The sequence below is a fragment of the Lissotriton vulgaris genome, chromosome 8 (assembly GCF_964263255.1).
Source record: "Lissotriton vulgaris chromosome 8, aLisVul1.2, whole genome shotgun sequence".
Taxonomy (NCBI): domain Eukaryota; kingdom Metazoa; phylum Chordata; class Amphibia; order Caudata; family Salamandridae; genus Lissotriton; species Lissotriton vulgaris.
Window position 1 is genome coordinate 847,664,303 of NC_141696.1, and position 24,686 is coordinate 847,688,988.

At 47.0% G+C, this 24,686-nt stretch overlaps 2 protein-coding genes across 2 annotated transcripts in view; both read right to left on the reverse strand.

Moving 5' to 3' along the window:
• The window catches only part of LOC147698089 (acetylserotonin O-methyltransferase-like), a 684,409-nt gene that overhangs the window by 530,351 nt on the left and 129,372 nt on the right, over positions 1–24,686 (reverse strand). The gene's annotated exons all lie outside the window — the stretch shown is intronic.
• Positions 4,943–9,307, reverse strand: LOC147698091 (uncharacterized). Its single transcript, XM_086934768.1, has 2 exons — positions 9,037–9,307; positions 4,943–5,592 (listed from the first exon to the last, which is right to left on the reverse strand). Exons 1-2 carry the CDS (start codon positions 9,305–9,307, stop codon positions 4,943–4,945), a joined length of 921 nt encoding a protein of 306 aa, XP_086790894.1.

Here is a 24,686-nt window from a genome sequence, read left to right on the forward strand (position 1 = left end):
CATTCTACTCCACTGTAAGCAACTCCACTCTAAAACACTGTACTACAATCTAAGCCACTCTATTCTGCTCTATGCCCATCCACTCTATGCCACTGTAGTACACTCTGACACTCAACGTCACACCACTCCTCTTTACCACACACAACTCCAATATATGACTGCACTCCACTCAATTATTCTCCTCCACTGTACTTCATGCCACTCCACTAGACGGCACTCCACTCTACAACACTCTGTTCCACCCTACCCCTACTGAATTATATGCCATTCCACTCTACAACACTTGACTCCACTCTATGACAGTCTACGACACTCTACTCACAAACACTCCACCACTCTCCACTCAATGATACAACTCTGCACAACACAACTGTGTACGACACTACTCTGTACAGCACTCCACTCTACGACAGTCCACTGCACCCTATGGCACTCCACTGTACTTTATGACACAGCACTTCACTCTAAACCACTCTATTCTAGCAGACTGTACTCCACTATCCCCCACTTTATTCTGCAGCACTCTATTCCAGTGTACTCCACTCCACGGTATGATACTAAACTATATGACGCTCACCTTTACAGTAAGCCACACAACTCCAGAAGACTCTACTCCACTGTATGCCCCTCCACTCTATTCCACTCCAATGTATGACACTGTACGACAATTGACTGTACAAAACGCCTCTCTATGACACTACACTGTACAACGAGATGCAGGACGAGGCGCTGTGCCGCGGCAATCCCATACTGATCGATATTACGACTAAGGGATAGCAAGAAAAAGAAGGATTCACATAAGGAGTCTGGTTTTGAATCTAATACTCACACGCAAGCTGGTATGCAAGGAAATGGCTTAGCCTGGTGTCTGTAGAATGGTGTGCTCAACAGGGGGGCTGTGACATGTTGTCTAAGCCCTGAAGAATTTGCCATAGATTGGCGGCAAAGAAACATGTTGGCTTGTGAAATGGGTATGCACGAATAGCATCCTGTACACAATTTTAATTTGGCAGCTCACCTCAATTGAATAATAAAAGTATTGTGCAACAGGTGTGCTTGTCAATTTTAGTTACACATCGTCACCACGGCAGAGTGGATTTATTTATCACTCTATCTGCACCGTGTTTCTGTTTTGTTTGGACATTTAATTAGAACACTTCTTTTGTTCTTTTTTTGAAATAAGGTGACTACCTATGATGAGAACAGTGGGCTGATCTGGTGAGTACCTGCCAGTCCCCCTTGGTGGTTCGCCCGTGAGGTGTCACTTATCTCTCTCACATTTTTTCACCTAGACAGGGTGAGTTGTGCTTTTTGGTAAAAGCTGATCGGTGGACTGAACAGGGTCTAAAACCAGTTGTCAACATGTTGTTTCTGGAGGCCTGTCAATGGAAAGAGGAATTTTTAATAATAGGCATGAGAATGGTGCAAAAAACCATAAGAAATAAAGGTGGTTTTTGCTTAAGATTATATAGAAAGATATGGTGATGTACACACCACGCTGAGGAAGAAACAACAGCGGTTGATACACTACATATTATATGCCACAGAGAACGGGTTTTGTAGTTTGTTGTACTACACTGTACGACCCGACACTTTACAAGATTCTCCGCCACTCTGCTGCACAACATTTCTTTTGACAGCCCTCACCTGTACAACACTCAGGTACACTGAACTCCACTTTATGCCACTACACTCTACATCATTCTACTGCACTCTAAAACACTCTACTCAATGTCAATTCAACGAGACTCCACTGTACAACGCTCAGCTCCCCTGTACCACAAGCCTTTCCACTGTATACTGGCATGCTCATTCTATGATACCCCACTCCACTATATATCACCTCATGCCACTCCACTGTATAACACTTTACTTCACTGTGTGCTATACCATTCTATCGTAATCCACTGCACTCAATTGCACTCCACGATACTTCACTCTACAACACTAGACTTTACAACACTCTCCTCCACTGACCTATACTACACTCCACTTAAAGACGTTCCACTTAATAACACTCAAATCTACACTTTAACACATTTTTATTACAAAATAAAAACAATTGAAATTCACTATAATTTGTCCCTTCTCCATGCACTAGTTATTCCTTTGCATATTGCATCACTTATACCAACAGAAATCATAACATTCATGACAACACTTATGAAAGCTCAAATGACATCATTTGCCAGAACACAGTGCATGGTATAGTGGCGAGTTATAGTTAATGTAGTGTGGCAAGTGAGGTGACAACGCTGTGTACGGAGGTGCCTTTGAACATGTCACGAGTGATGCAATCTGTGAGGTCACAAGCATTGAGTTGGGGGGCACAATTTAGCTCAGTGTACATATATTTATCTACATGTATATGTCCATATATACTAATACGTAGCCTTGATTTTATTCTTAGGCTTTTTTTCTATAATCATTACCTAAACCTTACTTTGTCCTTAAATGTGTCTACACATATGATTTCCTGAAACGTTTCCATACATATTGCAAAATGGGAACTCCAAATAATATGGATCCAGTGTAGTAGGGTTTCACTGCAACCCATTGCCTTGTAGCAGAAAGTCCCACAGTCAAATATCGAGCTTCAGGGAATTCATTTCACAGCTTTCACTTGGGCTGCCATTATAGGGCCTTCATAAGGCAAGCATTGGGGAATCATATTTGACAAACTTAGCATGTGATGATTTACATAATTCTTGCTAATTGCAGCCCCTGTTCCTGAAATATCCCCAAGCAGAAGAGGAGTGGGAAAGCATTTTGGCAGCATTGGCAATAATTCCCCTAGAGGCATATTGTAGCTGTGGTTAGCCATAGCATTCAATGGCAACTTCAATTGCAAAGCCATGCTGCAAAACAAATGTGATTATCATGTCATTCTAAAAGGTAAAATGACTAAGCCTGATTTACTACTGCTGTCTGCTTCAGAAGGCTCAAGATCAGCGCCTGAGGTGGTCTCCGCCATAAGCAATGGATTGTTGTCATCCTAAAAAATGGATGAAAGAAAAAAAATTGCTATTTCGTTTTTGACCACAGCAAGCACATGGTGAAAATCATCACAAAAATCTACTGGTGCAGTAATTTTTTCTGTGCTGATTAATATTTTTTAATCTCAAAACCCAGCATGACCTGGCATCTACTCCTTAGTCCTATCATCCTGCTGTTTACTGTCTGCTCCCAAATAGACAGGAGAGTACCAGCTCCCTGATTGAGCCACACTTAAAGGGATAAACATTCTCTCTTGTCAGCCATGGGTCATGTAGACCCACAGATGACTTCAGAAATGGCAGTTGGTGGCTCAACAGTACCAACTTCATTACTGCTACTACCTCAAGCCTGTGTAACGGAGACCCAGAAGATGTGCCTATCATCATTTTATTTGGGTCTTTGGAAACTTGGAAAAAAGCAGCAAGGTAAGAAAAGCAATCACTTGCCTTACTGCTGTCACAACCAATAAGAATAGCGTTTGTTTGTTTTGTGACAGAATAAATGTGCATAACTGCAACTACAATCTGGAAAATACATTATCTACTGATAGCAATTAAAAAGTGTTTCTCCAGCAACTCTTGCTAATGGCAAGATATTAACAGACGATGAAGCAGCTTGTAAGGACTAGCCCTTTTCAGTTCTGCCAATATTGTCACCTCAAGAGGAACATTTGTCCCTACATATAGAAAATTGGTACACCCACATCCTCCTCTGAGTAAAGGAGGCTCAAAAGTACACACCAGACTGCTCCCTTCAACATCACCAACAACAAAGTAAAAAGAAAATGAAAATATCACACCAAAAATAATGTAAATTAAAGCTGAAAGGGAGCTGGAAGAAGAATTGAAAGAATAGAAGAAATCAAGAAGAAAACTAGGAAACAGTACATGATTAGTGCTACTCCCTCAAAATGGCTGTCTCATGTACATCACATAGACCACCGACTTTTCTTTTTTAATTGTTTTATTGAGTTTTCAAATACAAACATAATTTAGTGTATCCATATCCTTCTGCATATTCCAACAGTTGTACATTGCAGTATCTTTATTAAAGTACCTTTGGGGAACATGGTGGCTGGATAGAGACGCCGGTCGGGAGCTCCCGAGCTCACTCGCGCAAGAAATCATTGTCCACACCTTCTTTTAGGAGCAAGAAAGGCCACTTTTATTTTAGGACAGGTGCATCATAAATTTCATAAACACATTCATTATTTATTTATTATTTACATAATTCAACTCTACAGTGAGCCTACGAAACCTAAATCCCAAAACCCCGAACAAACTCCTGCCTACTACCCCTAGCCTACCCAACGCTACCCTTCAGGATGGCCAACCCGCTCCAGGCTGCCCACCCCCACTAACAAAAACCCGCCTCCAAAAGAACAAAGGCACCCATCCTAACAGTGGCAAACCTACCTAAACTAAAACAGTGCCTAGAGCACCGCAAAAATAAAAAACCCATAAATAAATAAAGAAAAAAGAAAAAGAAAAAAGAGGGAGGGTGGGTGGGGCAAAACAACCTCCCTTCACGCCTCCCGCCACGCAGTTCCTAACCGCCCGCCTGACTTCCCCTTTTAACCCCTCTGCTAATCAGCCCCACCTGGTAATGATCCTCGTGCGAACCTGCCCAGGAAGAGACCGGCTCGCGCCTGGCTCTCCCTGGGTCCCCCCTCGCGCAAGAAATCATTGTCCACACCTTCTTTTAGGAGCAAGAAAGGCCACTTTTATTTTAGGACAGGTGCATCATAAATTTCATAAACACATTCATTATTTATTTATTATTTACATAATTCAACTCTACAGTGAGCCTACGAAACCTAAATCCCAAAACCCCGAACAAACTCCTGCCTACTACCCCTAGCCTACCCAACGCTACCCTTCAGGATGGCCAACCCGCTCCAGGCTGCCCACCCCCACTAACAAAAACCCGCCACCCAGCAAAACCTTTAGCGTTTTCCTGCCCCACCTAAAGGAAAGGAAGGAGCACACCACAACTGTACCTGAAGAACCTTGCTAATCAAATCCCTGAGTTCAAGGAGGTAAAAAGAGAGGCCCAAAGCTGAGAGATGCACACCGTCCTCACAAAATAAATGATGTTCAGAGACTTTTAAATGATAATGGTCCAAACTGTAGATCCCCCAATGTTGACAAAAAAGGCGCATTGTCCTGTTCACTTTCCTTCTAGCCTTTTCTAGGGCAGAATGGTTCCTCGCCCCACGCCATTGCAAACGAGGCACAAACTCAGTCCATATAAGCATGGTGCTCACCCATGTAGTTCTGATGATTTCCAGGTCCTGCTTCATTAATTTTAACAAGGTCAACCCAGAGAGAGAAACCAAGTCATTCTCTCCCAAGTGTAGCACCAGGAGATCCGGAGGGCCCCCCAAACACTGTGAAACCAAAGCAGCCAAGGCGGGAAAAAGCCCACCCCAGCGCATTCCCCCTGTTCCATGCCAGGAGACTTCGTGTGTCATACTGTTCAGACCAAGTGATCTCCCACAGAGCTGACTGGCAGCGGCTAAAGCTGCTCGTTTAATAAAAGAGTGCCCCAGTATCCACACCCTTCGTTTGCATCCGGCGACTGATGGCCAGGGACCTAGGAGAGAAAGAAATGTTAGACAAGCCAAAATGCACTATTTCCTCACATACTTTTCACAGCACTTGGAACGCCAATGACCAATGCGTCGGATCTGGGACCAGTCCCACCCCAACCGAGCGGCCTCCGTTGCCGCACCAATTCGGAAAGAATGAGTACCAAATTGAACAGGATCCTTCCCCAAGCGCAACAAAACCTTGCGTAATACAGCCAACAATTGAGATGCAACTATGGGACTACCATCCGCATGACAAAATATGGACCCCTGGAGAAAATGCGGAGAGGACACAAACACTTCCCATTCCCCCACCGGGCAACATGCAGAGACACCACTCCTACCAAGGAAAACCCACTTACCCCTCCCCATCTGGTCGGTTTTAGATGCCCGCAGCCACAGCCGCACTCTGTCACTTTCCAACACCACCTCATTGCTGGTCATACCTACCCTGCCCCGCAACCCCAGCAACTCTGATGCCCGAAATGCCCCAAAGAACAACCAAACAAAACACAAACGAAATTTGGCACACTCCAAAGCATCATAACAACACACCTCCAATTCCGGCAACAGCCACTGGAGCAACTCAAAAGTCACTGGCTGCCGGAGCTGCTGACCACCAGCCCGGAGCCTGGCCAAACCTTTCAACACTTTACGAACCAACACCCCCCCAACCGGATCCCTCCCCCACCAAAGCTGCCCATAAAAAGAAACCCCAGCCAATTTGCCAGAAATGGTAGTGGGCGATAAGCCTTTGTCCGCCAGATGTAAAACAAACTGCAAGACGCATTGTTCATCAGACCAACACGCCCCAATCGGCCCCATGGAAACCTTACCAAACTGCAGAAACTCATTCCAGGCTTTCACATAACCTCTCCTGGTGGATGCAGCCACTGAATTTTCTACCAAGTGGTGAACCCTCAATCCCCCAGGTCCCATACGTACTGTGGGATCGCTGTTGGTTCCAGGTCCGCCCCAGGAGCTAACTTGCGGAACTCGGACCACTGAAAGCGAGACAAAGAATCAGCGATGCAATTAGAAGTACCAGGAACATGCCGTGCTTTAAAGACAATATTTAATTGCAGACACCGCAGCATGAATGCGCGCAGGAGCCGCAAAACCCGCAAATCACGAGCCTTTTGGTGATTGACAAGGTGCACGACTGCCAGATTGTCCACGTGAAACAAGACTGAGCGATTCTGAAACTCATCCCCCCATAGGTGCAGAGCAACCAGCAACGGGAAGAGCTCCAGAAACGCTATGCTGCGACCCTGATCCTTCCAGTGCGCCGGCCAGCCGGCCGCGCACCATCGACCGTCCCAAAATATTCCGAAGCCGTGAGCCCCTGACGCATCAGTGAACAACTGTACTTGCCATACCATGTCCTCATCCGCAAAAAACAAGGACACGCCATTAAACTCTTGTAGGAAACGAAGCCAGACGGTCAAATCGGCACGCACAGCGGTGGTAATGCGCACCCTATAATGGGGAAGGCGTGCTCCTGACATGGACAAGCCCAGACGTCTGCAGAATGTCCTGCCCGGCCGAACAACCCGGCAAGCAAAATTGAGTTAACCCAACAACTTCTGAACAGTTTTCAAAACAACTTTCCGCTCCCCCAACACCAGATGAATGAAAGCAGACATTTCCCTCACTTTAGCCACAGGCAATCTCGCCACCATAGACAGAGTATCAATTTCAATCCCCAAGAAAGTCAGGGACGTACAGGGACCCTCTGTCTTGTCCGGCGCCAATGGAACCCCCAATTCCTCCGCTAGAGCCTGAAAGATGTTCAAAGCCGACTGACACTGCCCAGAGCGACCTTCCCCAATGAAAAGAAAATCATCAAGGTAATGACAGACCAATACATGGCCACTAACAAAAGTGAATCGCCACTGCAGGAAGGTACTGAAAGTTTCAAAAAGGGAGCATGACACTGAACAGCCCATGGGCAACACCCTATCCACGAAGAAACTACCATCAAAATGCATTCCCAACAGACTGAAATCCCAAGGGTGAATGGGCAATAGCCGGAAAGCCGACTGAATGTCCCTCTTCGCCAGCAAAGCCCCAACACCAGCCGTGCGCACGAGCCGTAAGGCATCGTCCACCGAAGCATAATTGACAGTTGAGTCAGCTGGATCAATAAAGTCATTAATTGATGAACCCTCTGGCCAGGACAGGTGATGGATAAGACGAAACTCCCCTTCCGCCTTCTTAGGCACCACACCCAGGGGTGATACAATCAAGTCAGGCAGAGGACAATTCACAAAAGGACCAGCAATCCTACCAGCCGCAAGCTCAGCGTCCAGCTTCTTCCGCACAACATGGGGACTCTCCTTCACAGACTTCAAATTGTCCGACCACCTGCCCACCCTGGGTCCCTGATACCCAATCCTGAACCCAATTTTGAAACCCCAAGACAAAATCTTAGCGGCCTCAAAATCTGGATAATCCACCAGCCAGAGATCGAGAACCTCCTGCCTAATAGGAGTAGGGGCCCTTGTAAACAGACTGTTGTTGCTGCCCCCTACCCCCTGAACCTCGTCCCTGCTCACCCAATCGCTGGCCGGGAAAACACTGGGTGAGGGCATGCTTCCCTCCACACTGCGAACACTCGTGTTTGTACCTGCAAGCAGGTCTGTTACAGGAACCCCTGTTAAAATGCCAGCATGTGCCAGAGGCGGCTGACTGACCTCTGCCCCAAACCCCCGCCCCAGACTGAGCGGGGTGAGCTGAAAAGGGCCGATAATACACGGGCTGCCCGCTAGCTGTGTGGGTCGTAGCAGGGGGGTTTGCCGATGCCATCCATTGCAACCATAACTCGGAATCAACCTCACCCCACGAACGCTCAGGGAAAGCGCTCATGCGCGCCCTGAATTCGTCATCATAGGACAACCAAGCAAAGCCGCCAAAATAACTGTGAGCCTTGCGGATAACATCAGCATATTTAAACATGTCTATTGCTTTCTCAGGATGACGTTGACAATAAACGCTGGCATAAATAAGAAAGGCCGAAGTCCAGTTCTCTATGGACTTCGGAACACGAGGCCTCCGAGCCAATTCTAATTCCTCCTCCTTTGACCCTTCTTTTGCCTGAACATCCCTATGGAGTAGCCGAAAAACATCCACAAATGCCCCAGACCATATCAAATTTTTCGTTTTTTCAGATAAATGAGACCCCAAAGGCATTCCCACCCCAGAATAAGGCAACTTTTTCGGTAGGATACTATCCTCCGTGACACGTGTGGCATCCACCCCGCCCACCCCCGCTGTAGAAACTTCATTTGCAACTTGCACATTAGAAACATTCGAAAGTACAGGCCGCTCAAGCCTCGGTTCCAGAGCGACTCGCTCAACCACAACCCCATCACCCGTACCAATAGATCTTGTACTCTTAACAGGGAGACTCTCCTTAGGTTGCCACACAGACCACCACCCATCCTTACCTCTCGGTAACTGCTCCGACTGCTGCGCGACAGCCCCACGATCCCTCTGAGAAGGTCCAGACCACACTGCCCCTCGTACACCTGCATGGTCCGCTCGAGACTCCTGCAAAACACGAGAAACAGTGGGTTGCCCCAACCCACCCCCCTGGGCCCGTGCTGCCAAAAGCCCAACATCTTTGTCTCTCAATTCCCCCTCTTCCAACTCATCATCATGAAAACTCCCACCGAAAGCTTCATCAGAAAATTCAACTTGATCACTACCACTGGGCATAGCCCCATCACCAATACCCCCATCATAAAATTGCCAGTCGATGTTTTGAAAGCTATGCACACTGAAAGCTGTAGAAGAGCCGTCCGCTCCAGACAGCCCCCCTGTAAGCCCACCACTGGAAACAGCCGTGTGGACAGTTCCCGGGCCCGTAGAAACAGCCAACAGCCGCCCAGCCGATGGCGCAGATTGAAAACTGCGGCCGCTCGAGCCAGACAAAGAAACAGCCCCAAAAACATTGCCCCCCACAGCGGAACCGCAATCACCCCCCGACGCCAGAGCAGTGACACCCACCGACCCAGCCTCAGGGCCACCCAGAAGCCCACCTGGACGACCCCTGGGGACCGGGAACAGTGACTGACCAGTAGCCGGGGGCGCCCCCTTGCGCAACAAACCCTTACCACCCGAGGTCAAGGACGTGTGGGGGGGGGGCCGGGAGCCAGGAGCACCAGTTGAAGCAGCCTTGGCCGGGGGGGGCAGCAGGGTATGTGCAGCACCCACCATGACCACAGCAGGGGCCGGGGGCAGGGCCTCAGGGTGGGGGGGCGACGTCAGCGTGGCACGGGGGTGCCTGGCATCGGCGTCAACCGTGGGAGGAGTGCCAACATTAGGGAGGGGGGCAGGAACAGGCCCCGGCAATGCAGGGGAGAGCAGATAACACTGCCCGTTAAGCCATAAGTATGGGGAGACCCCATCAGCCAAAGGCGGTACCGAGGGGGAAGAGGCAAGGGGCACCGCAGCAGGTGGAGGGGCGTGCAAGCGCCCATGCTGCTCCAAGCTTCGCCCACGCTTGGGCCTGGGGCCCGCCTGCAACTTCCCCGACTTCCCAGGTGCCAATCCGCCTGTGCGCGGAGCCAGCCGGCCCATGGAACGCCCCCGCCTCCCCCCGGGCGCCCCTCGAGCACCAGCATCGAAAAACGGTAATGCACATACCTGCTGGAGGGCGCCCGGGTCACACGGCGGGGGTTCTGCTTCCACGGCGGGCAAAAGAAGCCCAGGCCCGTCAGCCGGCATGGCCGCCTCGCCGTCTTCCTCGTCCTCTGGGCCCGGCGATAGACACGCCTCCACAGCCCTGGCGACGCCCTCCGAAGCCTTGCGAGGGGGGCGGGCCATGCCGACCCAAGCTTCCGCCGGGACACCCGGCATCAACAAGTCCTCACGCCCTGCCGCACAAAGGATTTGGACAGCCCTCCTGACCTCCGCAGCTTCCTCCATAACCCAGGACAAAGGTGGGAACACGAGCGCAAAACAACCTCCCTTCACGCCTCCCGCCACGCAGTTCCTAACCGCCCGCCTGACTTCCCCTTTTAACCCCTCTGCTAATCAGCCCCACCTGGTAATGATCCTCGTGCGAACCTGCCCAGGAAGAGACCGGCTCGCGCCTGGCTCTCCCTGGGTCCCCCCATGGGCAGATAGCAGAAGCAGATAGTAAAGCGCAGATAACAAAACGGCAGTAAATGACGGCTCAGAGTGATGGTAACCTTACAGTTTTAGTGTAGTGTAGTGGAGTTAGCATACTCAGCGCAGGGGGAAAAGAAAGGAAACTTACGCGGCTCATCCTCTGAGGGCTTGATTGATTTCACGCTGTGTTCTCTGGCCTGGCTGCTTCCGAGAGTCAGACGCGGTTCTTGATTCAACTGTAACTCAGCTGTGATCGGCGTGGGATGCGAAGGGGGGCCCTGGCGCCTCTTGAGACGGTGGGTGCTCGAGGCGCAACGGTGGAATCGGCTCAGTTCTGGGCTCTGAGCAGGGTTTCTGTGACGGTCTTCGGGAGGGAGGAGAGACCCAGATACACACTCTGGAGTAAGGCGGGAGAGATACTGAGGCAGAGCAGGAAGGCTGCCACTAGGATTCACTACCGGCCGAAGGTAACGGCCAGCCCCGGCAGCAAGGGGGCCGCTGAGAAGGAGGAGACAAAGGAAGAACTGGCAGGCAAAGGAGAAAAGCCAAAGTGCAGCAGGGCTGCTAACCCCTCACGGAAGAAGACCTGGAAAATCTCAAAGAAAGCCCCTGAAGCCTTTCAAGTAAGTGATAAGTCTGATTATTCTCTGGGTAGCACCATAGTAAAGGTAGAGGAGCTGTCTGTAAAGGAGGGTGTGGAAGGGGGTAGAATTTTGGCTACTGCTATTGACACGTGTCCGTTGACACTGTCGCTGATAGTGATCTAGCAGACAACCTGCCTAAAAGAGGGAGAAGATATTGTTTAAGGAATAGGAACCTTTCAATAAATTCTGAAACATTACAAAAGGAAAAAGAGAAAAGGGAGAAAATTAAAGGAAAAACCATAGTAGTGTCGCCTCCACAAATCCTGGAGTCAAAAGAAGTTCCTATACGGGCTAAAGCCATAATACAAAAAGTCAAAGTCACCCCCTCTCTGCGTACTTATTTTAAGGTAAAAAAAAGACTTAAGAGAACAAAGCCTAGAAAAAGAGAGCTTGACCACTCAATCTGAAAAAGAACTGCCCACAATGGCCGAGGGAAATCTAACTGCAGGTATCCCACACAGCCCCAACCGCTTTAGTGAACTTGCGCCACCAGAGCCAGATAAGGAAGTGGAAGTGGAAAGTGAGGAAACCATGCAGGAAAATACACAGCCCCCAGCCTTAAAGGAGAGAAAAGAAGGGGCCAAAAATGTGTATCAATTAATGGAGATTCTGATCACGGAAATGAGATCAAGCTTTGCGAAATCAGAAACAAACCAGCTCAGAATCCAGGGGGTATGTGAAACTTTGGAGACCAAGATGAAATCTATGATGGAAAGGGTCACTACTCTGGAAACTAATGTGGAAGAGCTAGATAAGAGGCTCACCCGTAACGAGAAAACTACGGGGACTTTGCGGACTAGTGAGAAAGAACTTCGAAATAAAATTGAGTCATTAGAAAACCAGGCTAGACGTAATAACCTGAGACTCCTGCATATTCCAGAGGGTCAAGGGACTGGCGACACAAAGGTCTTCGTGATAAACCTTCTAAAAGAGTTTTTTCCCTGGATTAAACCTGAAGAGCTCTCCGATGATATACAGAGGATTCACAGAGATCCTTTCACGAAAAATAAAAACAGAACTAACCCCAGGAAGATTCTTGTAAACTTTAAAACTTATGCACTAAAAGAAAGAATTCTTAAGGAGGCAATAAGTGCGGGATCTTACAAAAAGGGGGAGTGGTCTTTTAGAATAAGATCTGATATTTCTAAAACAACACAAGATCGCCAGTGGCAGTTAGGTCAGTCCATGCAGGAGCTAAAATCCCTGGGAGCTAATGTGCAAATGAAATTCCCCGCAATGCTGAGGATTATGTGGGATAACCATATGTATAACTTGAAAGAGACACAAGAAGTAGAAGCACTGATAGATACGATTAAGGTTCAAAAAGCCGGATTGTAAAATATGTAATTTAAGACTATCTGCCCATGGGGTAGGGGTCTCGAATAGGCAGGACAGGCCTGCCAAAGAATAAAGGGAGGGTTCTCCAAGGGAGGGAAAAATTTGGGGGGAAAGGAGGGGGCACGTTCGTCACATAAAATATGGTGCACAGGGTGTGGGAGATATTACGGAAAAAACTAAAAAATTATGGGTCCGAATCACGCAAAGTATGCAGAGCCAAGAGAGCAAGTGCCCTTCCAATTTAACCCATGGGAATTAAAGTTCTCTCATGGAACGTGAACGGTTTGAGAGTTAGTACGAGAAGGCAAAGGATCCTAGAATACCTCAAAAATAAGGATTGGGACATAATTATTCTTCAAGAAACCCATCTCTTGGGATGAATGGGAGGGAATAATGAAAGGACACCGATGGGTAGATTTTTACTAATGTACGAAACAAACATGTTGTGTTAAAGGTGTAATCATTATTTTTAAAAAATCAGCAAAAGCGACAATGGAGGCTTACAAAGCTGATGTCAAAGGAAGATGGGTGCTTGTAAATACATGTATTGACGGTAGAACACTGGTGATTGGAGGGTATTACGGGCCTAACATCGATGACCCCTTAGCTCTGCAGGAGCTATATGCACACCTGCTGGACGTACCAGGGCCAATTATCCTTGGGGGTGACTTCAACATTCTGTTAGATCGGGTATTGGACAGGAATCTTCAAAAAAACAGACATACTTTGCCTAATATGAGGAGGTGGCTTAAAACTTATCAAGAAGATTTGCAGCTACTGGATGTATGGAGAGATAAGGGAGAAAAGACAAACCAACCGTTCACATTCAAAAATAAAAGACTGGGACATTCCTCTCGAATCGATTACTTTTTAATAGATAAAGCACTATTAGGGGAAGTTAAAAAATGTTAGACATTCACCTGAGCATCTCTCAGACCATTCAGCTGTAACTCTGGAAATTGAATTCGATAAACTTCGGACTCGGCCAAGATGGACTCTAGATAAAGTTATACTTTTAGAGGACAAAATAGTAATCCTTAATGAGGAAACTTTATTAATTTTTCAATTAAACCAGGAATAGACCTCGAGTTAGATTAGATGGGAGACCTATAAGGCGGTGCTCAGAGGTAAAATTATTAGCATAACGGCTCACAGAAACAAAGCAAAAAATCTCATGGCAATATAACATGGTGTTAAAAATACCATCTTATATTGCTTCTTATAAGCTAATAAGTTTATAAACTTCATGAGACTATTATAAATCTTTTCAGAGTCAACAAAGAAGTTTTTAATCATATATGATTCGCATACCAACCAGTTAGTTAGGTAAGGATAAAACATCAATCAGTTTAATAGCGAATAACATTTTCTTCAGTATCGAAACTAATTAGGCTTCTTTTTTCTTTTCTTTCTTCCTCTTCTTTTTTAGGCCCCTGACGAAGGGGTGCAAACCCCGAAATGCATTGGGTTGTGAACTAAAACTGTGTTGTGATTAAATTGTTGAGCAAAAATGTATTATCAAAGGCATTAACTGTATGTCGTTCGTATGTATATATTGCAATGAATTATGCTATATTCGTTTGAATTGAAAATGAAATAAGCTATAAAATATGTTTGAATTAAAATACAAGGCAAATGATAAAATTTGAAATACTTATTCTTTAGTTGGTGCGCACTAGAGTCCTTGTGATCTTGTGATCCTTGGCTATATACAGCACTAATTAAAGTGGGCACCTTGCACCATCCAAAAACCCCTTATGGTGTTTTAAGAGGACAAAGATAACCTTAGAAAGCTATCCAAGTGGTAGCTGTGGAGACCAGCCTTCAGGCTTAGTCTTGAAGGAATGTTAAGCAGATTTTTTCCACTAGAATGCAACCTTATAGTATTGGTTAAATGAAAGGAGAACCACACAGTAGGAATACAAACATGTATTCATTGATATAACACTATATAGTATGACACATTATCTCCTACACGGAGATAATCACAAAACACACAATACTTAAGCACGGAAATGACAGTAAATAGCACTAATACACAGTGGGCCCCGGGGGGACGAAACCATATACTAAATAAGTGGTATAAGAACCATGACTCGAGTCAAGACAGTGTTAGTGAGGATGTAGAATTGCTGGGACCCCAAGGAACCACCCATGGTGAGTAGAGAGGGACCTCACGGAAGATCGGTGCAGTGTGGGAACACGACGGCGTGCTCCGCACAATTCTATGGGAAAGTCAAGGTTGATGTTTTAGAGTTTAAGGACCCTTCCCAGTGGACTTTGAAAAACCCCATGGAAGATAGAAGGTTGGAGAGCCACCCCACCCGTGGATACCAAGGTACCAAAGTTACCTATCCTAAGGAAGCCGGGTGCATTGGTCTGAAGTGGCGACGGAAACCACAGTCGAACAAAATCGAGGACTTCAAAGAAAAGCCGCTGCTGGAAGGAAGAAAGGTGGATTCTTGTTGAAGAGTACCTGAAAGCAGAGGGGACAGAGTCTGGATCACTTAGAAGTGACCAGTGGCTTGGTAGACGAACGCCTACTGATGTCTAGTGCTTCAGGTTTGTTGACGGAGTCCTTGTCTGCAGCTATGGGGACCAGGAGACATTGAGGACAACCAAGAGCCAGATGCGAGCTGTCCCACAAAAGATGTTGAGTCCTCTGGGGTCGTGTCCGGCAGGAGCACAAACAAGCCTTGGCAATGGCAACCCAAGCAGAAGGTCAAGGATATGTATGATTCGGACCCAGGAGACTCACCAAACACAGGGGAGTAAGGGCGAGGCTGGAGCAACCAGGGGACCCCAAGAAAAACAGAGGTGACCCTCACTTTGACCCACAGGCCGGAGGCACAAGAGCCACGAGAGGACCTCGAGCAATTTCACCAAAGAGCCCACAGAGCACTCAGTGCAAGGAGGTCAAAGTTCTTGGTAGGAAATAGTGGCAGAAGTTGGGACTACTCGGAGCCCAATGTAATTGCCAACAAGCATATGCACTTGCAAATGTACGTGGTAGACAGGGATACGGGTATTGCAGTCCCCACAAAGGATTCTGACCTCAAACTTTGTGAGAGGACAGCTAGGGCCTCAAGGGACATAGAAACCCACATCCTCAGTTGCTGAAGCCTTCAGAGTCCATAGGAGCTCAGGAACAGCAGACCGGACAGCAGTGTTGCGGTCCCTGTGAATGCAGAGGAGTGACCCCTTCACTCCAAGGGAGATATTTTTGGTTGTCCTTGATGCTTCACAGGTCCTGCACGATCCTGTATGGTGAACAGGCACAGACGATGCTTCAGACTGAGAGGGAGATGAAGTCGGGCCCAAACAAAGTCCAGCGAAGACCAGAGTGTCCAGACGGTTGAAGTTCAGAGGTTTCTGGTCCAGAATCTTGTCCATGTCGAATCTAAGTTCCTACAGTCAGGTAAGCCCTTAAGTACCCAAGGAAGAGGGTTGGCAAGATTCAGGGGACCCTCTCAGGGGAGGGTCTGGACAGTGGTGAGATTGCTCCCATGTCGTTTGTCCAGTTTCATGCCAGAGCGGGATCCAACGGCTCCCAGGACTGGTTTGAACTGGACTATGCACATGGCACACCAAATATGCCCCTCATGCAGACTTTCAATTGCTGGCAAGCGTACCCACCCAGCCCTTATACACTAAGGGGCATATGTATCAAGCTATTTTACGATCGTAAACATTGCGAATTGCAAAAATTGGCCCTTTACGATCGCAAAATAGCCATAAGCAATGCATGAAGCAAACTTGAAAATCATTCATAAATTTTTTGCAATTACCTAAATACTGAATCTGAAGTTGCGATTCCATTATAGGTAATCGGAAATAGGTGATGGCAAAACCTATTCAAGAAAAATTAGCAAATTGCAATTCTGGTGTAAATCGCAAATTGCATTTCTAAAATAAGAAAAAATACAACCCGCTGGCAACCATTTCAAAGTGAAAAAATCAGGTGGTAACCATTACCAAACTACTTAAACAGTCCCAGAAGGCATCAGGATGTTTCACAATGGCAGCGCTCTACATCATGTCGTGGAGGATGAGGCTACGAGCAGCAGCACAGAGAAGAAGGATACAGGAGTGCATTTTCAGAGTGAATGTTACATTGTTAGGGCAGACAGAGGAAGAGATATATGACAAATATAGGTTGATTGCAGGCATAATCTATGATCTCATAGCTGAATTAGATCTACTACTGCAGCGTCAGACGTGCAGGACACATGCCATCCCCACTCATGTGCAGGTCCTTTGTTCTCTGCACCACCTATTGTCAGGTAGCTTCCAGAGAAAACAATTTGTCAACTTAAGAGCACCATGAGACGATGTGCAGAGGAAACTACCTGGAGTGAGGATTTCCAGTATTTGGAGAATGAGATATCAGTTGCACCGTTCCTAGTTTTCCAGGAGGGCCCAGACCTTTCTTCATGCTTATATAGAATTTCAGCTAGGACCTTGTGCAGTGAAATCCTGTGTCTGAGGTTGTGGATAGATCCAGGGTTGTGGATCCCCTGGTTAAAGGTGTGGATTGCAAAGAACCATGGACAGTGCCCATGTAGAAGTAGTAGAGGATACTCAGTCTTCCATTCATTTGTGGAATGTGTAATCTTCGTAGAGGAAAGGAAGAGATTTGGGATAAGGTTGAGAGTCATGGGGTTACATTTGTTGTGTGGGTTGAGTCATAAGGATGGGGCCATTGCTGTACGTCAAAATCCCTGCTCAAAATTGTATTATCTTATGCCAGGATTATTCCAGCTAATGATGCTCCAGACGAACCTTTGTACCATCCTAGTGGCCAGATTTGTTTTTTGTTTTATAAGATTGTTGTTGATCTGATTGGGAGGATAGCTTGGTTTACAACATAAAGTGGGCAACGGGGGCCTTTCAAAAACAGCCGGTGAAATGAAGATTCATTCTCAAAACACTATTTTTGCAACTTGCACTTTGTACTGTGTACTTTATCAGCCTGTATTGATATGCTGCAAACTTTATTGGGAGGACCTCAGAAGTACGAATCAAAAAGGTCAATTAGGATCTTCAAATGCCGGGTTAATGAAGGTTCAAGTGATAGTGTCTCTTCACAACACACTTTGTTTAATGTATTCTAATGCCCATAACAATGATATTCTGTGGACTATACTTTGACAGGGCTAATTGGGGTACAACATTTCATATTGGCTCTGATAATGCGGCTGAGGAGGTATTTAAGAATCAATTTTTATGTGGCTGCATGTCAGGACTAGCACTCAGAAAATGAATAGGGACAACAGAACAATGCTTAAATTTGTCCCTTCTTGTTTCCAAATACACACATGCCAAACGCGGAGCACTTTTTATAACTTTTATTGACCTTAGCTCCGCGTTTGACTGTGTTGATCACACTTTTCTGTGGGCAACACTGGGAGAAATGGGTATTGACGTTCGCATTATCACCTTCATTAAAGAGCTCTATAAAGACGCAGGGGCAAGAGTTAGGTATGGGAAACAGGGGGAATGTTCGGAGAAATTCCCCATTACCAGAGGGGTGAGACAAGGTTGTATACTGGCTCCATTGCTTTTTACATATTACATCAATTCCATTGGCCAGCACCTTTCAACCTTACCCAATGATATCCAACCGTTAAGGGCTCCCCAGTGCCAATTTTATTATATGCCGACGATGCGGCTATAATGTCTCAGACTAAAATTGGTCTACAGCGGGCGGTAAATAAGCTCACGAGCTATATGAGGGACAGAGGTCTTAGAGTAAACATCTCAAAAACCTTTACGATGCCCTGTACCCAGAAGACTGATAGAACTCCCTGCACTATATTCCTAGACAATCAAAAAATAGCTACAACAGATAAATTCTGCTATCTGGGAATCCTGTTTGACAGACGCTGTCGCTGGCAGGCAGCTATAGCCGCCAGGAAGCTGGCTTATAGCCGAACCATAGGTGCGCTGCGCGCTTTCTCTGATAAAATTGGCCTGTTAAGGAGCTGACCCAGATTTATCGAGCTAAATGCGTATCCATGGCTACCTATGGCGCTGGCATATGGGGCATTGAGAAAGATCACTCCCTACAAAGTTGCGAAAACCAATTTATTTGTCATCTTCTGGGAGTGGCTAAAAGTACCTCTACGTACAAGTCACACATTGAGGTAGGAGTTACATACCTTAATGACATCATCAAGATGTCCCCCATTTTGCTCTACGATTTAGAAAAGGGGGTGGTGATGAACAGAGTGTCTGAGTTAAACAGACCACTCTTACCCAGTCCAAAGATCAGGGCTTGATCCATCACCGTTATTTATCTCACTGCCCCATCCCAGCTCAGAACCTGGCTATATGCAAATCAGTCTGTCCCTGGCCCAGTGCATCATGGGAACAGGGCAGACTAAACTACCAAGCCAATTCTTCACCAGAAAGGAGACAAGCTACCGGGGACCGGTTTCTGGCATTTCAGCCTTCTTCGGCCCGGCTTGCTTGAATCCTGATGGAGCAGTGAGAAAGGGACTCATGTCTGAGTATACCCTGCCACACCTATAGTGGCCAAAAACAATTTAGAAAAGGGGGTGGTGATGAACAGAGTGTCTGAGTTAAACAGACCACTCTTACCCAGTCCAAAGATCAGGGCTTGATCCATCACCGTTATTTATCTCACTGCCCCATCCCAGCTCAGAACCTGGCTATATGCAAATCAGTCTGTCCCTGGCCCAGTGCATCATGGGAACAGGGCAGACTAAACTACCAAGCCAATTCTTCACCAGAAAGGAGACAAGCTACCGGGGACCGGTTTCTGGCATTTCAGCCTTCTTCGGCCCGGCTTGCTTGAATCCTGATGGAGCAGTGAGAAAGGGACTCATGTCTGAGTATACCCTGCCACACCTATAGTGGCCAAAAACGATTTAGAAAAGGGGGTGGTGATGAACAGAGTGTCTGAGTTAAACAGACCACTCTTACCCAGTCCAAAGATCAGGGCTTGATCCATCACCGTTATTTATCTCACTGCCCCATCCCAGCTCAGAACCTGGCTATATGCAAATCAGTCTGTCCCTGGCCCAGTGCATCATGGGAACAGGGCAGACTAAACTACCAAGCCAATTCTTGGTCTGGCACAAGGTTTGGGTTACACAGGAAGCCAGATTTAACAGAGACCTTATTGAAGATTGTTTAGCTCTAGATGGAGTTGACCTGTTAGGTACCCTGAGGCGGAAGCCGGGGTGTTTAGCTCTTGATCTGATTTTTAAACTTGTCACACGCACAGCGTTTTTTGTTGATTTTAATAACTTGAAAACTGTGCAAATTGTCTGTCAGCACGATCGAGCGCTTCAGCGGGAAGATCTATAGCCCTCCTCAGCGTCATTCACCCACGTGACTCGGGGCCACGCCCATCACTTGTAGCCACGCCCACTCCAGGAAGTACATAACGCCGCGCTGAGCCTGCAGCCGGTGTTGACCTGTTAGGTACCCTGAGGCGGAAGCCGGGGTGTTCAGCTCTTGATCTGATTTTTAAACTTGTCACACGCACAGCTTTTTTTGTTGATTTTAATAACTTGAAAACTGTGTAAATTGTCTGTCAGCACGATCAAGCGCTTCAGAGGGAAGATCTATAGCCCTCCTCAGCGTCATTCACCCACGTGACTCAGGGCCACGCCCATCACTTGTAGCCACGCCCACTCCAGGAAGTACATAACGCCGCGCTGAGCCTGCAGCCGGTGTTGACCTGTTAGGTACCCTGCGGCGGAAGCCGGGGTGTTTAGCTCTTGATCTGATTTTTAAACTTGTCACACGCACAGCGTTTTTTGTTGATTTTAATAACTTGAAAACTGTGTAAATTGTCTGTCAGCATGATCGAGCGCTTCAGAGGGAAGATCTATAGCCCTCCTCAGCGTCATTCACCCACGTGACTCGGGGCCACGCCCATCACTTATAGCCACGCCCACTCCTCCTCCCTCATTACCATGCTCACTACTCGACAGCGTAGCGGTCGAGCGCAGCGGGCACACCATCAGCACGCCGAAGACACGCCAAAGACTAGCCCGTCTGTGCCCGTCCGTGCCAGGACGGGGCACGAGGCAGAGGCTCCCACTCCCCTTACATCCCCAAGGCTGGTAAGATCATCATCTGAATTGAAAGCGCTGCGCCCCACCCCCAATCCGAGGTGCTCTATATTTAAACTCCACAAAGTCGGAACATGCGCTTGCTCGGAATGTAAACTGTCCACTACAATTTGTCAACCCCACCCTGACTCCTCCAGGAGACATAGGAAAAGCAAATTACTGCGTAAAACTGAACCTTTAACTTACGTATTTTACAGTACAAATTGCCGATCATTGCCCAAACATAAACATGATATCTTCAACCTCCTAGCCGAAAAAGGTCCCAGTGCCCTTTTCTTTACTTAGACCTGGTTGCACGACAGCGCCGGGCCGGATGTTGCTACCGCCCTCCCCGACAACTACGCCATTGTCAGAATAGACAGGGACAAACAGGTAGGGGGTGGGATAGCCATCATCTTTAATAGAGAACTAAAATGCACCCTGGAACCTGTAGCTATCCCAGACTGTGAAGCAGGTCTTTTCAAAATCTCCTTGAACCCAAATTTTACAATGTCAGGCCTTCTGATCTATCGACCACCAGGCAATCCCTCTCAATGGGTATCCAAACTTGCCAATCTCATCACCCCTTACTACATGACTTTAAGCAACTTTTCCCTGTTGGGTGACTTAAACCTGCACCTAGAGGACCCCACCATCCCCTCGTGCTTAAACCTACTGGAAGACCTTAAAGCCTTAAATCTGTCCCTGATAAACTCTAGCCCTACTCACACAGCGGGCCACTTGTTGGACCCTATAATATCTAACATCAGAGAACTAAGTTGTATTGCCACCTTGCCCACTGGCTGGTCTGACCACCATCTTATTAAATTCAGCATTACTTTTCCACCCTCCCCCAGCTTGCAACATGATGCTGACGGCTCATACAGAAAAAACTGGAAGCTAGTGGACTTAGAACTGCTAAACTCGGCACTACAACAAAACCCACCAAGCCATAGCTCCAACATGGATTGGCTGGCAACCGAAGCACATAACTGGCTTAACGATGCAGCTAACAAATGTCTGCCCTCTACTCGCACCAAAGGGAGTAGACATCGCCCTCCGGCTCCATGGTACAATGACAGTCTAAAGATTGAAAAATCCAAATGCAAAGCGCTAGAACGCAAATGGCGCAAAAACTACGCCCCTGATGCAAAAAGAAGCTACCAGGAAGCCAGGAATCTTTATCACACGGCCTGTGCAAAAGCTAGAGCTGTTTTTGTCTCAAAAACTATTGTGGAAGCAACAAATATGCCAAAAACCCTTTTCAATAAAGTTAAAGAACTGGCTGGTGCACACACTACAGCTGCTGCACCCCCATTAAACACGCAACAATGTCAGGCGTTAGCATGTTTCTTTTCTGAGAAAATTGAAAAAATCGTCTTAGATATCAAGGCAAAAAATACAGAACCATCCTCTCCCTCTGACTCAACACCTACTCTCCTTGGTGAAAATTTACTGGAATCCTGGCCTGCTCTTTCAGTAGACACACTGAAAGTTATTCTTAAAACCATCAAATCCGGCTCCCCCAGGGACCCCATTCCTATCAAAATCATTAAAAAACTGGATGAACACTCATTGGAGATCATTGCAAACCTTCTGAACTCATCCCTTGATCTTGCCACTGTTCCAGCCTTATGGAAACATGCCATGGTTACGCCCCTTCTGAAAAAGCCAACTGCCAACCCGGAAATACTGGCCAATTACAGACCCATATCCCTGCTCCCGGCATTTTCCAAATGTCTGGAGAGACACGTACATTCTGCCTTAGCCACTTTCGCAGAAGAAAATTCTCTACTACATCCATCGCAATCTGGTTTCAGGGCGGGCTTCTTTACAGAAACCGCCCTGCTTGGAGTCACTGAACACATCAGAAAACTACTTGACCAAGGTCAGACGGTCGCGCTCGTGCTATTGGACCTGAGCGCGGCGTTCGACACCATCTCCCACGAAACACTCATTAAAGAGTTGCATAAAAATGGTGTACGAGGGAAGGCACTGGGTTGGATCCGGTCCTTCCTGACAAGCCGAACTTTCCAGATCGCATCTTCACTAGCCGTTCCGGACACCCTGCCTGCATCGCACGGAGTGCCCCAGGGGTCTATTCTAAGCCCGTTGTTCTTCAATATATATCTCAAACCCCTGGCCGACCTTGTTGAACAATCGGGTCTTACTCTTATGAACTACGCCGACGACTCCCAAATCATCTTTTCCCTATCCGAATCTTGTCCTCACTCCCCTTCATTACTCAAAGAAGGACTCTTAAAAATCCTGAACTGGATGACAAAAAACCAGTTAAAACTAAACGGCGACAAGACGGAAATACTGGTTCTGGGAAAAGATCAAGATCTCTGGAATCCAGTACACTGGCCTGACCAGATGGGCGCCTTTCTTACCCCGGTGACCCACGCTCGAAACTTGGGTTTTATTCTGGATAATTCCTTGTCCATGAACAAACAGGCCAGTAAGGTAACCGGCCTATGCCTTACCATAGTTAAATGGTTGAGGAAGATCCTCTGGATGCTGCCTGTGTCAACGCAAAAGACCATAGTCAATGCCCTCATTACATCAAGGCTTGACTACGGCAACATTCTATACTTGGGCGCAAACAAATCTGTAATCGGCCGACTGCAGGTGGTGCAAAACGCAGCGGTTCGGCTACTCTGCAATGTTCCCAAGAACTCCGGAGTCTCGAACCATCGTCGGAATCTTCATTGGCTCAGGATCGAAAACAGAATCCGCTTTAAAGCCCTGAACTATATGTTCAGAATTAAAGCAGGTACAGCGCCCAAATATCTTCAAACCCTCGCCTATCTCTATACTCCCAAGAGAAACCTTCGGTCGCAGACGGCGGCCTGTTTCTGCGTGCCGAGATTCAAACGGGCGAGAACAGGTGGCAGATCCTTTGCCCATCTGGGACCTTCCCTTTGGAACACGCTCCCCCCCAGCATCCGGAAGGAAGAAAATTACTTCAGGTTCAGAAAGCTTGTTAAGACCTGGCTGTTTGAACAATAACACTCATCAGCCATTTCCCCCTTTTTCTGCCCTCAAACTAGCTGTGTCTAGGTGCCGGGAAACCCTTTTTGGGTAGCTGTTGCGCCCTACAAATTGAAAAAATAATAATATAATAATAATAATGGAGCAGCTAATGTTAAATGGTTATCTTATGTGAGATCAATATTCATTGAACAAGGCCATTTAGAGTTTTTTGATAACCCCATAACTCTAGATGGGTTATCAAGATCAGCCTTGAAAAAAATGATAACCACCCATCTAGAAACTTCTAGATGGAATAGTGAAAAATCAAAACGCACAGTGTTAAGTTACCAGGCAATTACACCAACCGAGGGTCTTCAAACCTACCTCGTCCTGGTACAGAGTCCATACCCCCGAATGCTGTTGACCCGTTTACGTCTGGGCTCCTTTTTTCGCATGGTTACCTTACCTAACCTTAATGACTGGTCCTCTACCAAACTAATATGTCCTTGTGACAGCACATCGGTGCAGTCCAACATTCATATTATGTTTTTTTGTAAGTTATACATGAACCCCAGAAAACTATTTTTGACGCCTTTTTTAAAGCGATGGGGGATCCGAAAATGTAGACCAGCATACCTGAAAATGTTACAGTTAGAAGGAGATCATGTTGTTTACGCCGTATCATGTTTTCTAAAATCGGTCATAACATATAGAAAATCACTGTATTAATTATCTTTCTGTCATGTATTGCTGTGTGTTATCAAGGAAATGCTTGTCCTTTTTAGGTCGAGCTCTGTCTCGACCTATTGTCAGCGAGTGGCTCCTCAAGGGAGGTCAACTGGTGAACGAGCGCGGATTGCTCCTCGTGGACGGGCATGCCCCGCCCCCCCCCAAGCCGTGCACATCTCCAGAAGCCGATTGCCAGGGTCAGCCATG